We start from the raw sequence: 16,710 nt of genomic DNA, 5'->3' as shown, positions 1-16,710 counted from the left end.
CAAATGAAGGTATAGAGATGTATGCATAACTATCCGCTTGAGTATTAAATAAAAATTTATAATTGGATATTGTATAGGCAGCTATATGGAAAGATGGGTAATGTACAGTAATACAAGAACCAAGAATGGACAATAAGAATGGAAAACTGAAAGAGAAGTGCTCAGATAGAAAAAGGTGTAAGGCAGGGATGCAGTCTTTCACCCCTATAGCTCAACCTGTACATCAAGGATGTAGTGATTGAAATAAAAGCAAGATTCACGAGTAGGATTAAAATTCAGAGTGAAAGGATGTTAATGATAACTCTCACAGATGGTATTCCTATCTTCAGTGAAAGTGAGTTAGAATTATAGGACCTGTTGCATGAAATGATCAATCTAATGAGCATGGAACATGGATTGAGAATAAACCAAGGAAAGACAAAACTAATGAGATGTAGCAGAAATGAGATTAAACATAAACTTAACATCAAAACTGAGGACCGTGAACAAGACAAAGTGAAGGAATTTTGCTGCCTTCGAAGCAAATTAACTAATGACAGACAAAATAGACTAGCACAGGCAACAAGGGCGTTTCTCCCTAAAAGAAGTCTACTAGTATCTTATATAGGCATTAATTTGAGGAATAAATTTGTGATAATGTAAATCTGGAGCACAGCACTGAATGGAACTGAATAATGAACTCCAAGAAAAGAAGATAAAGCATGTAGAATGATGAAAGTGGAAAAGAAATGAAGTGGTCTTCTGGAGAATCCGCGAGGAAAGAAAATGTGAAAAATACAGATGAGAAGGGGTGTCAATATGATAGGATGTTAATTAAGCCATTAGGGGACACCAGAAGGAGCCATAAAGAGGAGGGGCTGGAAGGAAAAACAGACTCAGATGGATCAAAAAATAACTAGGGACATTGGGTGTGAGTGCTACACTCAGATGAAGATGTTGTCAGAGGAGTGGAAGGTATGGTGAGCAGCATCAGGCCATTCAGAAGATTGATGATAACTGACCTTTTAAAGAATATGGGGGTTACTGTACTTAGGACAGTATAGACACAAACTTATATAGATAGGCAAGTCTGTTAGGAAGAAAACAGGAACTGAAGCAATAACAGAAGGTTCCAATAAATGTCTAACAACAACAGAGAAAACACAGTGAAACTCTGCTGCCGAGCACCCGTTGTAACAAAATTATCTGACAGTTTACAACTGGACACACATCCACATCTTTTTTGTCTCCAAAGGAGCACAGTTTTAATCTGTTATAAGTTTCAACAAAGAAAAAAATGCCAATTAACTCTGTAAAAATAATCACTGTAATGAAAAAAGTTAAAACATACACAAGACAATGAAACATAATTCAGGAAAAGGCAAGTCATGGGGGAAAGGACAAATGGTCAGAGGACACTGTAAGATAGCTGGCAGGAACCTATCATGACTGTTATCCATCAAGTTATCTGCCACAAGTTATCTGCCGCAATCCACATCCATGAAGATCATCTCACAATGGGACTATGGAATGGTGCATATATCTAATCTTAATTAAACATGATGCAGGCATTTGAGGAAAGAGTCCCTGTGATTTTCTAATGAAGCTCTTTTATATTTACTGGCATGTTTTGGTCATTGGGCACTCTTATTTTAGTTCCTGATACTAGAATTTGTTTATATTTAAGTGAACTCTGTTAAGAGGTTATATCTGTTTTGAGGGCAGAACACTGACAATTTCTGTAAAAGTAGGCTAATGAAATTTTTCAGAATAGTTGTGGGATGCACTGCAAAATGAGATGACATAGGTATACATGAAGCACTCACTAAAATATAAATCACTTTAAACAGTTGTGCAAAAGAGCACAACATTAGCGTCTATGCAGAACACTAACATCACAGTTTGAATTTAGTTATTTTTTATTGTATTTCTCTTGCTTGCAGTACAAACTTATTTTGCTTTTAATTTAATTTTTAAGTTGATTAAAAGGGATCATATAATGTGCTTTTCAGTGCCACTATTATATGAAATTAATAAATAAATTACATTTTCAAAGCTGAATTATTTCAAAACTTTGTCCAAAAATACACTTTTATCATCAAATGTGAACATTTAGATGATTAATTTGTTCATTGTGTATTAAGAAATTCCAAATTAATGTATAACTATGGTGAGATATCCTGCCATGTGTAGACACATCTGTGGAAACAATGTTTCTTTCACATATGGTCCATCATGTCAGTTTTTTGTTGTGGCTATTCCTTGTCCATAATCCACCTAAAAAATCTTACTGTAAATGCTATGTTTTCTGAGCTGCTTGGCTGGAAGCTAATCAATTCTGTCCTAATATGGCAATGCCTGTTGCATATTTGTATGAGGTACTTGTCATTCATATTTGAAGATGACTACACGTCTAAATTTTAGTACTGGGATATGAACACATACACATCTGTAAAAGTCATGTCTCACATATCTCAACTAAAGAATATGTCTATTGCAGAAATATTAAGCTCTTACTTTAGTTTGTGAGCAAGCTAGTGGCTGTCACTTTTACATTTTTACGATCTCTTCACTGGGTTCATTATAATTTTCTGTCCACAAGCATTTAAGTTCCAGCTGACAGTCGCAGTATTTTTGCATTTATAACAGAGGGTGCTGACTTTCTGTACATAATGAAATTTATAACTGTTGCCTGCATAAACACCAAAAATCTTGGGTGTTCAGAGGTCCAGTTTTATTAGTGTTCTGAATCTTAATTTTTATGTAATCTGGAGAAACATTGAATGATTTTTGCACTTTGATGTCTTCCTATGGTGTTAACTATACAGCAGCCATAAATTTCTAATAAGCAGCAAGATGCATTTGACTGGAAACTTCTAATGTCAATGAGAATCAGCAGACTCCTACAATTTAATTATAGAAATGCTGAACGTGATGACAAGCAAATGTTTGACCCTTGGAAGTACTTTAGTATCAAACTCAAAGCATACATTGTCATAGTACAGTGTTATCTAGGAAAAATTATTTGTACATGTGTACTGTTATGCACTAATATTTACAGTTAGTATGTTTTACACATATCATATACAAGATGTCTTGTTTGTAACATCTGTCTAACAGCAAATGAATGATCTCATTAGCTGACTGTGTGCCTCAGACTACAGGAGCTAGTGGCTGGTATGCATATGACTATTATGGTACACTTTTGAGGATGATGCCTAGAGGACCTTTTGTTGACTTACCATGATGCCTGTAGTTACAGCGATGCCCCTCCCGCAGTATGTGTTAGGCACGATATCTCCGAAGCCAACGCTCAGGAACGTGATGGCGATGAGCCACATGGCATTTAGGAGGTTGGCGTGCTCCTCATCATGGAACCTGTGCCGGCAACACAAACGCACCGCACTCTGTGCTGCTATCTACTTACGGTTTGCCACCACTTGCCTCATCTCACTTGCTGATACCTCGGTGCTCCATTTTATTGTTCATTTACTTTACAGGGAAGCAAATGTGTTCCCTTATTCTGTTTGAAAATGAAGCTTTTAATTTTTTCAGTGAACTGCATCATCATTACAAACTATTACTTCTTTCAGTTAAAAGTACGCTGACAGTATATGAACCAACAGATTACTCTAATGAAATATGAAAACAGTGATAACACACTATATGAACAGTGTTGGTTACCTCCAATAATAATTCATCTAGCTATATGAATGGTAATATGGTAATACAAAGACTAACATAAGATTTCAATTGTGCCTCATAATGGAGAGATAGGAAAGATATGTTCTCTAAATAATAACAGATTCTGTTCAGTGTGATGAAAACAAACACCTCTTCCACTACAGGCTGCTTGGTGTTTCTGCATTCTACATAAGCTTTATAATATGTTGTCTTCAATAAATACTATACATTACCTTCAGTTGTTTACAATAAGAGCTATGTCTATAATACAAACATCAAGGTTCTATGGAAAAAAAGAAGAAAAGACTTTTCTTATGCATTGTTTGTCATGCAGAGTGCTAGAATTTTTTTAAGCAGAGGTATGTTACAATTTGTGGATTATATATTTTTATCTCAGAAAATCTGCCAAAACACTGTGTTGTAAGGCATGTTCCAAACTAAGTCAAAGGAGTATTTTAAAAACAGACACTATTATTATAAAGACTTCAAAATGTGTCAGAATTCAGCATACTAGAATCTCAATAATGAATACTGCAATAGTGTTAAACTTTAAACAACTCCTAACCCATAATTTGTAGACAGATAAATGAAGGCCCTGTTATTTCCTTGCAAGTTCATTATTCTACAAATGGAGAATTTAATATTTCTGGAGACATTAGATTCATTGCATTATGTACTAGTGAAAAAAAAACATTTTAAAATAATTAAGTGTGTTACCATGTAAGACTTAATTATAAGATCAGGATGGCTTTCTGAGATCCGGATTTTTTTCTGAGTCAACACAGAGAACAGCCAGCTTTTTGGTTCATTGGTGAATGCTCAGTAAAACAGTTTATTCTACAAACTATTAAAACTACAGACAGATGTGAAGGTTTGCAGCAGTAATAGCAACTGTTTCATGTTTCCGTCTGAGGGCAGCACAGGAAAACAACATATTAGGTTTGATGTCCCTGGAATAAACTTTATGGATTGACAATGAAGCAACTGCATTACCAATGATGGTATTATCTCAGTTAAAGGAGCCTGCCACAGCCTTTTAAAACAGTAGTTTTCCCCAAGGGACCAGCTATTATCTATGATGAAATTAAATAAAAGAGTTAACAAAAAAAAAAAAAAAAAGAAAAACAGATATATCTGTCTTCCTTTCTTTAACTTTTTAGGCTTACATTACTTCAACTCCTCCATTGATTATTACAATATTATAACTGCATTTTTTTCTAAATGTGAGCTTACTTTTCCTAACTGAAGCAGGACAGTATCATCTCTCATTTATTCACTAGCAATAGTTTCCTGTCAAAGACAGAGATTTTCAAATGCAAAAGGTTTAAGGGAGAGGCACTTACCATCATCCCACACGTGAGTGTGATACCGCGACCGCAGTAAGTGTTAGGGACTATGTCCCCATAACCTACGCACAGGAAAGTAATCGCGATCAGCCACATGGAGTTTAGCAAGTTGGCATGCTCTTCATCGTGGAACCTAAATGTGGGAGGCAGAAACACAGAAACCATGCTGTCCATGTTTGTTCCAAGGTCCACAGTGTTAGCGTTTAAATGAGAGAGTGAAGAAAAACTATTATTTACAAGCATCTGAGTTCTCAAAATAGAGTATTAGCTGATAATTCTCCACTAAAAGAAAGTGAATCTGTTTGATTGTAAGCAACTTGGTTAAGTAACTTAGCTGCTGTATACTCCTGTAGTCATACATTCTGTTGATACTGTGTCATTCAACATGGCTATTTTTATTTTTTAACTGATATAGATCAAGAGGAAATAGCCCACAAATGTTTTTAAATTAGCCTTGGAATTCTAAGTCTGGTATGACTGCTTGTCATGTAGATCTTACATTATAAAAATTTTAAAGCAGCCATGAATCTCTGCCTTGCAATTCCCACATGAACTTCTAGTGTTCTAGTATTTTTGAAGCAGTGCAACCTTGTCCTTCATCTTACTTTCATTAATAATGAACAATGCCAATATAACATGCTCATTGTAAAAAACTGATTTCTTATTTGTTTCTTGGTCTCTAGTCTGTTAGTTTATCAGTAGTGGAATTTCACCTCTGAAGGTAAATATCGGGCAGTCATTCTATCTCTGAGTGATTTTACAGTTTTCTCAAGCAGGTCCAGTTTTAGAATATTTTTCAACACAAGTAACTTATCATTTGGTACCCCGCCCCCCCTCCATAATACACACTTTTCTCCTCTCATACACTCTCATTACTGTCAATTTTCATTATGAATCATGTCTGTGAAACATGCTGCATGCAAGTCTTGCACTTGGATGCCCCTTGTACCCCCTCTCTCAGCTGGGCATCTAAGACAGCTACTACTGACTGTGATACATCCTGTACAGAAATCTTACAGCTGCAGCACCACTTGTGTCCCTGTCAGCTTGGTGCCCCAAGTGGCAGCTTGTGTTGCTTGTGCCTTAAACTGGCCCTCTTCTCAAGTGAATTTTCTTGCATGTCAGTTTTGAAAGTATGGCATAGCCTGGCGATAACTGTGAGTACTAGTATAGTTGAGTATTTAGCCCCTGAAATTGGAGGCTTTTGGCTAATAATAGTAGATTATAATGGCAGCATACAAACAGTAAGCTCTTCTTTAGAAGACATTCCACTTCCAAGACTTCACAAGGAACTGAGCTGCTGCTGTTCTCGTTAAGCTCTGTATTTTATTCCTTACTTTTTATAATGAATCACTGGTATATGCAAATTGTCAAGTCATCTCAATAGAGTCCTGCAGTACCCCAACAATGAATTAAAAACCACATCTCACTAATTACAAAGAATTTTCACTGTCTATATTACAATTATGCATTCAGCTCTGCAACAATATGTGTCAAGTACTGATTTGCATTTTGATGAATTACTCTCCAGATACAGAGTTTGTAATGATTTTTTTCTGAAATTTCACACCTTGAGCTTCATTTTCTGCTTTCTACCCCCTCATTTCTCCCAGTGGAACAATCTGAAAATTCTGGAACTTAGAGATTTAACTGTTCTTCAGAAGTTGTCTATTAGAGTAAGTGATGCTCCAGTTGTTTCAATAGCTAGCAACACCTATGCCAGAAATCCTTTAAGGAAAGAACCTATGAGTGCAGCAGCATGGTGACAGTGTCCTATGTGATTGATTATATGTACTGAAAAAGAGGCTGGTGGACAGCATAAGGTGCTTTAAAGTGAACTCTCAGACTGAAAGAATTAAAACATAAGACAAGAAGGGAAAATATTTCTTTAGTCATTTAAGGACTATAGAACAAACTAAAGTGCCATGGAAGACTTGGATTTTCTCAGAGTAGTCTAGATATTAAAGATACAACTAAAAAGTTGAAACAGATAACTGGTACATCATTCTATTGATATTTAATGGCACCCTAGTAAGAAGAGCAATTTTCGTCAGCCAAGAGGACAAAACTAATGCAACAAAAGAAGAAAGCATTGTAGCAGTTATTCTGTAGGAGAAGCAGATATTATCTTTCACCTTTAAAATTTCACATCTACTGTATCTATAAACTTAATTTTCATAAAACTGTTTAAGAAATTGAATAATAAATAAATAAATAAAAAACTTCTGTAAATTATGCATGTAATTTCATGCACTGACTCATCCAAAAATATCTGTAGAATACAGCACTATTATAGATAAAGGGAATCAATGACTAATAAATACACTATGTGTATTATACAATGTCATTCTCATTTCATTCATACTTGAATAGAACATTGTGTTAGTTTACAGTTTGTTATGTTAGGTAGGGATAAATCTTAAAGTTTAACGTGTCCAGTAATGGAAAAGATGGCACAGAATGGGTCAGGAGACAGCGGTGTCTGTGTGAGCTGAGCTCAGTGACCATATCTATTAGCTCTCCATAAGATGTTGCCCAAAATCTATGTATTAGCCACTGGCCCCTTTTCACATGCTGTTTCCTACTTGGAATCTCAATTATTTGAAGAATTGCATACGTCAATGATAGTAACCAGGGTTGTGTGGTATGTTAGATTACACTTATTTCCATCCATATTAGCATCTTTGCTCCAAGGTTTCTGAGTGGAGATATTCATGAATCATCATCATTATGATACCTTGTTGAGGCTATAATTTAAACGTGCATAGAGGGCACTGAAAATGTCACATTGTCTAGAAACTTGCCACAGATAGCAATTTAAGACTATGAATTTCAAAGTAAGGTATGGGACTTTAATTTTTTTTCCAGAGATGAGTATAGGCATGCAGTCAAAACTATCTGTTTTGTTATAACCAATGTGTATTTTTCCGTGTTCTGACTGTTTAATTAATTTAACATTTAGCTGAGTAGTTGGTTTTACGCCACTTCACTATGTAACTAGTAGGTTTCAACTTCTTACTGGGGGAAACTGGGGATACTTAAAACTATATGTTGAACTGAGTCTCAAATGCTGGATACTGATATCTGTTTTCCACAAAGAGCCCAGCCAAACATGCCACATTGAGCAACTCACAGACAAATCACCTCTATGACTCTTTCCATTTCTGCCAAACTGACTAGTCTCTCTCTTCTGTAGGACATACTGGTACATGAAGAATTTGACTCAAGGTTGTGGCTGAGATTGAGTGCAACTAGTGGTAAGTTGAAATTTTGGGTTTATCCTCATGGTATGCCCAGATGGCTCAAGTAGCAAGAGAACCGTCAGTGAAAGACAGCTCTTCCATATCAATTCCTAATCTGGTATACAATTTTATCTGTGCATGTGCAATAAACAATGTCTACACTGTTCAGTGAGTACAAGAATTTCATCTGAGTTTTATGAGGTTATAGATTAGTCGAACTCTCCACCCGGTCCATTTTCCTAGAGGTAAATCTTCCAGAATACCGTAGGAGACACTCAGGGGAAAGTGGAACGAATGAAGAAAAGCCATTGGCAAGCTATGAGTTGGTGCATATGACGTGATAGGGTAGCTCACATGGTTCATGAGAAGCAAGAATCGACGTCTGAGTCCAAATCCAGCACATATTTGGAACTTGTTAGAATAATTTTATCTCATCTAATTTCTCACAATATTTAGTGTTTAATTTTTATGTCTGAAAATACTGCAGTGTAAATTTTCATTGTCTATTAACTTTAAGGCCAAATGTATGTTGCAAAAGCATTATGTTTAACATCTTATTAACTTAAATGGTACCTCTAGAACTTGTTACAATACTCACAACATATCAAATGTAAAGAAGGACATGAACAAAAACTGGAATAGGAATGAACTAAGCAGGACAGACGAAGCACTAAAACAACAACAAAGAGTTATTAGCAGAAGATACTTGAAGCCCTGAGAAGTTACAAATGTCAGAACAGGCAACTGATCAGACAGAGATAAGGGAAAAGCAGACCAAAATCAGAAGCACATCTCAGACAAAAATGGATATCAAGAAAGTATGAAAAACAAAGGAAGCAAATTCTGCAAAAAAAGAAAGATATAGAAGCTGCAGCCCACAGGAATGAAAAGACAAAGAAGAGAAGCTTCACAAGAAATTTAAAAGAAAAAATTACTGAAGGAGTTGAAAGACAACGAAATAAATGCAGGAAGAGTAAAGGGTAGAAAGATAAAATGTATGTAGGCTCTGATTTCAGGTGATTGGTATACATTTGAGCTATGCCAGTGGCAAAAATGAAACAAATGCTGCAAAGCACATTCCAACATATAAAGTTCTCAGGAGGATGCTGGTAGGAAGTATAAAAATTGCCCACATAGTGGAGCATACAAGCACATTATGTTACAGAGTGCCTCACATCACCTATTTAGTCTGAAGCTACATTAGTTATTCCATATTATGTCTGCCTCTTTTTCACCTAGATTGATACCCTTCTCTGACATGTTGATTGCTATCTCTGATATGTCCAGCTTATTTCCATATGTTGTTGTAGGTTTCAGTCATCAGTTGTCATGTTATGTATAACTTAACTTAGAATTCTGAGTGATTTTCTTACTCAACAAAAGAAAAAAATCTTTTATTCATTACAACCCATCTTATATTATCAGATGAAGAAGAAGAAGAAAGATTGAGGTTTCACACCCTGTCAAAGGTGAGTTCCTTAGAGGCAGTTCTGTTAGATGAATGATCCCTTGTTCCTAAAGGTAAGCAATCATGCCAAACTTTGTTTATGAGTATGTCAGCTGCAGTCTACAATCCACTGCAGTACAGTTTTACAGATTACTGTGCATGATTATTTAAAAAGATGGACCCAGTTTAATTAATTTTTATTTCATGAAATGGAAACTGGATATGAATTATATACACACTGTCCAAAGGAAGAAAATGTAAAGTTTGTGTTGCCACAACTAAAGAGCTAATAGTTAAGTAAATGATCACAGGAATTCTCGTAGGTTAAAACTAATAAAATTTTCAGCTTATTATGACTGGTATATTTAAAAAATCATTAGTGATGGTCTGGATCACTCAGCAGCTTGCTACTGTCAATGTTAAACTGCTCTATTGCATACTGCAGCTTAAATACACAATTTGGCCATTGACAACTGTTGATGCCATCATCCTTTTGTTGCCATTGAAGAAGACTTGTGCAGTTTTTTGTAAACAGAAGAGATTATTAAGTACAATGGAAACTTTAATCAGAAGGGAGAAGGCATTAAGCATAAAAGTATCTGGCTGCTGGTTCTAAAGAAATGCATAAGCCTTTAATAATAAGACAACAAGAACACTGATGTCAATAACTGTGTCCACATTCTAAACTCCACACCACAGTATGTGACAGAGTAGTTTAATGTCTGTCAGTTGTGAGCCACTGTATGACCTGGACTGACACTGAAGCTATGACCAACCTCCCCTCCCCCAAACCCAACAAGATGTCCTCTGCAGATGGGGACAAAGTGTTGGGTTATCTAACAGACCCCACAACACTGCATCACAATAGCCCAGAGAATTTTAGTAATTATGAGATGAGATATGATATTAAAATTTTTCCTTCTTTTTTCCTTGAATATTTTAATAAACTGAACATAGGTTAACTTAGTGTAGGCATCAAACAAGAATCCTTACAGTTTTTGGGCCATGGCCTCTCTGAATGAAATATCCAGGCGTGTCATTTTATTTACCTTGCAGCTTTCATTTGACACACTTCACTCCCATCTACCAAACTCCTCAACTCTCCTGTATATTACATTGTTGATTTAACACTTATGTGAGAAAGATTACATATAAAAGAACTGTTTACTGACGGAGAATTCAGAGTATTTTTGAAGTGGTCAATGTTTTTTTTTCTTTGCTTTTGAAGTGGTATAGGGAATGTTAATTGTGACCTGAGAAGATGATATGTATATATATTTAACTTTACATGCAAATAAAAATAATCACTAGGTCCTGTAAAATGAACCAGTGGCATTGCAGCAAGAATAATGAGCACACATGTAATGTGCAGTCAACTAAAGTGAGATAATATATCTGCAAATAAAAGCAATTTAGTCATAAACATTTTGACCGAAGGCAAATGATGCATTACTAAAGCAGAATATTATTGATTCACTGTTCTGGCAAACTGTTATGAAAATATTATCTATCATATATTCTAAATTCCCTACTCAGTTCTTGCATAGCTTGCCATTATTGACATATTGTCATACATATTTATTTCACAATGAACAACATCTAAATTTTAATATCATGCTGCAAGGAAAGAAACAACACAATATTTTGAGACTCAGATGCTTTTCCATATAGGATATGTTTCATAAAGTGGCAAGAAATGATTAAAGTACCATGCCATGCAAAATCTATATTTAACTAGCTACATTTTAAGTGTCTGAAAAATATCCCTTGGTAAACTACACTTGCTCAATGCAGAAACTGTGATGAAGCAATACTGACAGCTAATTTGTACACCTATTAAATTTCTGATTAGTTTACATTATGTGTCATTAAGAACAAGTAATCTCTATGATTTTTAATTTGACCCATTTTAAATACAATTTTTGTTCAATAAATGCATCAAGTGAATTATGGAGTTTGCTTAATGAACACTATGGTGCTCATGAAGATTTACAGTGGGGACCTAAGGATTACAGATTCCTATAGCATCTTAAGAAGATTTACAAAGGAAATTTATGTAACATTAGTATTCTGTGCTATCAAGAGAAATAACAAAAAGTTACTAATAAAGATACCTTTATGTCAGTGCTGTTATTTTTACATACTGGTGTTTTTCTTTTAGGACAGACATGCAGTTGCACAGACCACAAAAGTCAACTGTATACTACTTATGTAATTAAAACACTGTAAGTTAGGGAGGTTGTTTGTTTAGTGCTATTAATGTTGAATACTATAATGAACAACACAAAGCATTAGGCCTATGTACAGGCACACACACAAGATAACTTTCTACTTAAAAGTATATTCTGATGGGAGAAAAAAATCTGCTCACCAATGACAAAAACTTAGGTAAGGTTATCACAAGGTGAAACAACTATCGATGGATTTAAGGCTGGAGATAATACGCCAAAGGATAAGTAATTCCTGGTTACAGATCGAGAGATGCACATAATGCTCTCTCCAGTTTCCATGTCCCCTTAATTGACATTTAGAGTGACAATGTTTCTACGGGCTTTTGAATATCTCCAGCTATTTCTCCTTTCCCTAGTTCTAATAAAGATAATCAAAATTGATATATTAGAAGCTGTCCAACTGCTATTACATCTTAAACTCATTTTTAGTTTATTTATTTGATACGACATACTAGTGTTTGGAACAAAGTAATTTTTTATTCTGCCTGAATTATGGTAAAGCTTATTAAAGAAAGTTATGTTAAGGATAAAACATCTATTTTGTAGCACCTTTTATAATCGTACATTATAAAGATAATTTTTTATTTGTTTTGTCCAGTTCTGCTGCTCAAGGCGGATAAATAACATTTTTGCCATTGTTCTGACAAGCATAAGAGTGTGTCATGAATGATGACAAATTAAAATTATATCTGGCTGCAAAATATACTTTTAATCTGGATTAAAATGTCTCATTAGTATACTTTTTCATGGAAAATAGTCTCCTTTATGAATTTGTTGATATAAAATGAATAAATGAAATACAAACGATAATGAAGGAGTGACAATGCCCATGTGTACTGAATATTTGATAACATGATGAGCACTTCAAAAGTTCTGTATGCTGCATAAGAATGCCTAATAAAATCACTTTATTGCTCTACTTTACTAATCAGGTTAGAGTCAGACTTTGGTCTACAATGTTCTGCAGATGAATGATGGAAAGGTAGGCTCCCAGATTGCAAACTAAATCACAGAATGAAAGAATCTAATGTTCTTCCACACAATTACCACATCAAAAGTGAAACTTTAAAAGTAACAATTTCAATGTAATGCTGAGTGATATGAGGCTAAAATATACAATAATAATAGTTAACAAAATGGTCACTGTGTTTCCCTGAGGCTGTATTCCTAGTCTGTTAGAATAGGGAAAATTCTAGACAAATGAAAATGTGAAATTAGACATTACCCTTTGTACATTCTTGGTATGTTTTTCCCCTCTATATGCAGCAAATGATCTGTAGGAACTTCCTTTAAATATGTACTGATTTAATGACACTAGTAAGTGGTAAGCAGAGATGGCTGCCATGCGGCAGGTTCGGTTCCCAGCACTGACAAGGATTTTTCCTTGGTGAGAGGATTGGTAGGAGATGCACTCAACCTCATGATGCCAACTGAAACCTGCTTGACTGAGTAGCAACACCTTCACAGTGCTGACAACATATCCCTCCATACCATATCAGCCTGATGCCGCAAGACAAAGGAGGACACAGGGACTGGTCACTACCCCTTGCACCTTCATCGCCTGGCAAGATGCTTGTTTTAACAAGAAAGGGAAGGTGGTTAACAGTCCAGTAACTCTGAGATTATCAAGAACATGGATGGGAAAGAAAATCAGCCTTGGCCTTGTTTAAGAAACCATCCTGGAAGTCGCCTTACATGTTCATGGTCCAAGAGTCATGAGCAGGTGTCTTTAGTGTGTACAATGATGCACCACAAAACTACATTTTATATTATAAATTATGTGGTTCAAAATGTGTGCAAATCAAAAAACATTTTACAAGATGGACCAACCAAAGGAGACAGCACATTTGTTAAGACACTGACCTCCTGTTCGGGAAAATGAAGTTTGCTCTGCCCAGGCAACCAGATTTAGGTTTTCTTTGGTTTTCTTACATAATTTCAGAAACATGCCAGGATGGTTCCTTCATCAACGACATGGTCAATCACCTGACCTATCCTCATGAAATAATACTTGTAAGTGCGTGTAAATGCTTGTGTTTGAGGTATTGATTTTCACTGTCTTGGTTGGTTGGTTTTAGGGAGGGGATCAAACAGCAAGGTCTTCAGTCCCATTGGATTAGGGAAGGTTGGTTGTTTGGCTAGTTTTGGTTAGTTGGTTGGTTGGTTGGTTGGTTGGTTTGTTTAAAAGAGGGGGGGAAGGGACCAAACTGCTAGGTCATCGGTCCCTTGTTCTGAATAAAACAATGCCACAAGGGTGAGAATAAAACAAGCGAGACTGACAACACAAAATGGAGAGAAAGGATAAACCACAAGAATGACGGAAGGGCAACACACACTTAAATGGACAAAAGTGGGGAAGAAAACCACAGAAATGTGAGAAACAGGTAGAAGAGATTAAAATGACAAAACAGATTACCATGGTTGGCTGACCATGAGAATAAAAAGGAGAAGCCAGCCAATCTGCAACACATTAAAACCTCCACCCTAAAAGCACTAGGGCGGAGGATACAGAGGGACAAACGATATGTGCTAAAACTTAGATCAATTGATAACACCCACCCTTAGGAATAAAATGTAAAACTAAATCAGTCAATGAGGCATTGTCAAGTAAAATTAGTGGCAACGTGTCCAGTAACTGAAGATTTCATTGCAGGGCAGTCAAAGTGGGACAGTGCACCAGAATATGGGCCACTGTCAACTGGGAGCTGCCTCCACACTGAGGCAGGCCTTCACAGTGCAGGAGGTAGCCATGGATCACCCAAGCATGGCCAATGAGGAGCCAGCAGAGAACCACAGAGTCCCTGTGAGAGGCCCGCATGGAGGGCTGCCACACACTCGTAGTCTCCTTAATGGCATGCAGTTTGTTGTGCGTACTGAGACTATGCCATTCTGCCTCATAAACCCGAAAAACACGTTGGCATAAAAACGAGTGCAGGTCAGTTATAGGAATGCCGATCTCTATAAGCGGTTTCAGTGGAGCCTGTTTGGCCAGCCTGTCAGCACGTTTGTTGCCTGGGATTGACGTATCCTGGGGTCCACACAAACAACACTGAACGACGGGACCGGTCCAGGGCATAGATGGACTCCTGGATGGTTGCTACCAAAGTATGACGAGGGTAGCATTGGTCGGTAGCTAGTAGGCTGCTCAAGGAGTCAGTACACAGAAGAAACGATTCCCCAGGGCATGAATGAATATGCTCAAGAGCACGAGATATAGCCACCAGCTCTGCAGTGAAAACACTGCAGCCATCGGGCAAGGAATGCTGTTCAATATGTTCTCCATGGACACATGCAAAGCCAATGTGACCATCAGCCATCAGTGTAAACCACTTCATGGCCTCGGTACATGTCAAGAATCGAGAGGAAGTGACAGCGGAGAGCTGCAGGTTGTACTGAGTCCTTTGGGCGACGTGGAATGTCCAAGCAAAGCCGTGGCCTAGGTGTACACATGGAGGTGCATGCAAATGGACCTCAAGTATAGGTGGTAAAGGCAAGGACTCCAGTTCACATAGAAGGGGTCAGACATGAACTGCAATTGTAAGCCCTGACCTGGGCTGCTGATGTGAGAGATGAACTGCCGTGGGTGGGAAAAGGAGACAGTAATTCGGATACGCAGGAGAACTACGAACGTGTGTGACGTAACTGGTGAACAGTTGCGCACGCCTGACCTGCAATGGAGGGACTTCAGACTCTGCCAGGACGTTGGTCACCAGACCTGTCCCAAAAGCTCCCGTCGCTAGTCGAACACCACTGTGGTGCACAGGGTCGAGTAAACGCAATGCTGAGGGTGCCGCTGAAGCATAGTCAAGGCAGGATTGAACAGCACTCTGTAGAGCTCCAGCAGTGTAGAGCGATCTGTATCCCTGTTGGAGTTGCTCAGGCAGCGGAGGGCATTGAGGTGCTGCCAGCACTTCCGCTTGAGCTGATGAAGGTGAGGAAGCCAAGTCAATCAGGCATTGAAATCCAGTCCTAAAAATCGATATGTCTCCACTACAGTGAGAAGATCATCAGTAAGGTAAAGTTCTGTTCTGGATGAATGGTATGATGCTGACAGAAGTGCATAACACATGACTTTATGGCTGAAAACTGGAAGCCGTAGACTAGAGCCCATGACGGCGTTTTATGGATGGCTTCCTGTAGGTGCTGCTCAGCAACATCAGTACTGGTGGAGCAGTACGAAATGGAGAAGTCGTCTGAACACAGAGAGGGTGAAACAGATGGCCCTACAGCTGCTGCTAGACCTTTAATGGCCACTAAAAATAGAGATACACTCAATACAGAGCCTTGTGGGACCCCATTCTCCTGGATATGGTGGAACTATCGGAGGCACCAACTTGAATATAGAAAGTATGAAGTGACAGGAAATTCTGGATAAAAACTGGGAGCGGCCCTCGGAGTCCCCACTTGTGTAATGTGGCAAGGATACGATGTCACCATGTGGTATCATAAAAACATTGGTGAGGCTTATGGGCCAATACCTATCCACATCAAGCCGGTTTTTGCCAGGTTTGAGCACTGGTATGTTGGTGCTCTCCCACCAGTGCGATGGAAAGACACCATCACACCAGATCTGGTTGAGGATCATGAGGAGATGTCGCTTGTAGTCAGACGAGAGATGTTTAATCATCTGACTGTGGATCTGATCTGGCCCAGTAGCTGTGTCGGGGCAATGTGCAAGGGCACTGAGGAGCTCCCATTATGCAAATGGGGCGTTATAGGGTTCACTGTGGCATTAGTGAACGAGAGGACTTTCCCTTCCACCCGACCTTTGAGAGTGCAAA

The 16,710-nt window shown here is 37.6% G+C and overlaps 1 protein-coding gene across 1 annotated transcript in view; it reads right to left on the bottom strand.

Moving 5' to 3' along the window:
- Positions 1-16,710, bottom strand: part of LOC126199666 (small conductance calcium-activated potassium channel protein) — a 211,854-nt gene that overhangs the window by 110,134 nt on the left and 85,010 nt on the right. The window contains exon 4 of the mRNA XM_049936594.1: positions 3,222-3,357. Coding sequence (XP_049792551.1) covers positions 3,222-3,357 — 136 coding nt within the window. The remainder of the gene's footprint in view (positions 1-3,221; positions 3,358-16,710) is intronic.

The sequence above is a fragment of the Schistocerca nitens genome, chromosome 8 (assembly GCF_023898315.1).
Source record: "Schistocerca nitens isolate TAMUIC-IGC-003100 chromosome 8, iqSchNite1.1, whole genome shotgun sequence".
Taxonomy (NCBI): domain Eukaryota; kingdom Metazoa; phylum Arthropoda; class Insecta; order Orthoptera; family Acrididae; genus Schistocerca; species Schistocerca nitens.
The sequence above is the reverse complement of the archived record's forward strand: the minus strand, read 5'-3'. Positions and strand labels throughout refer to the sequence as shown.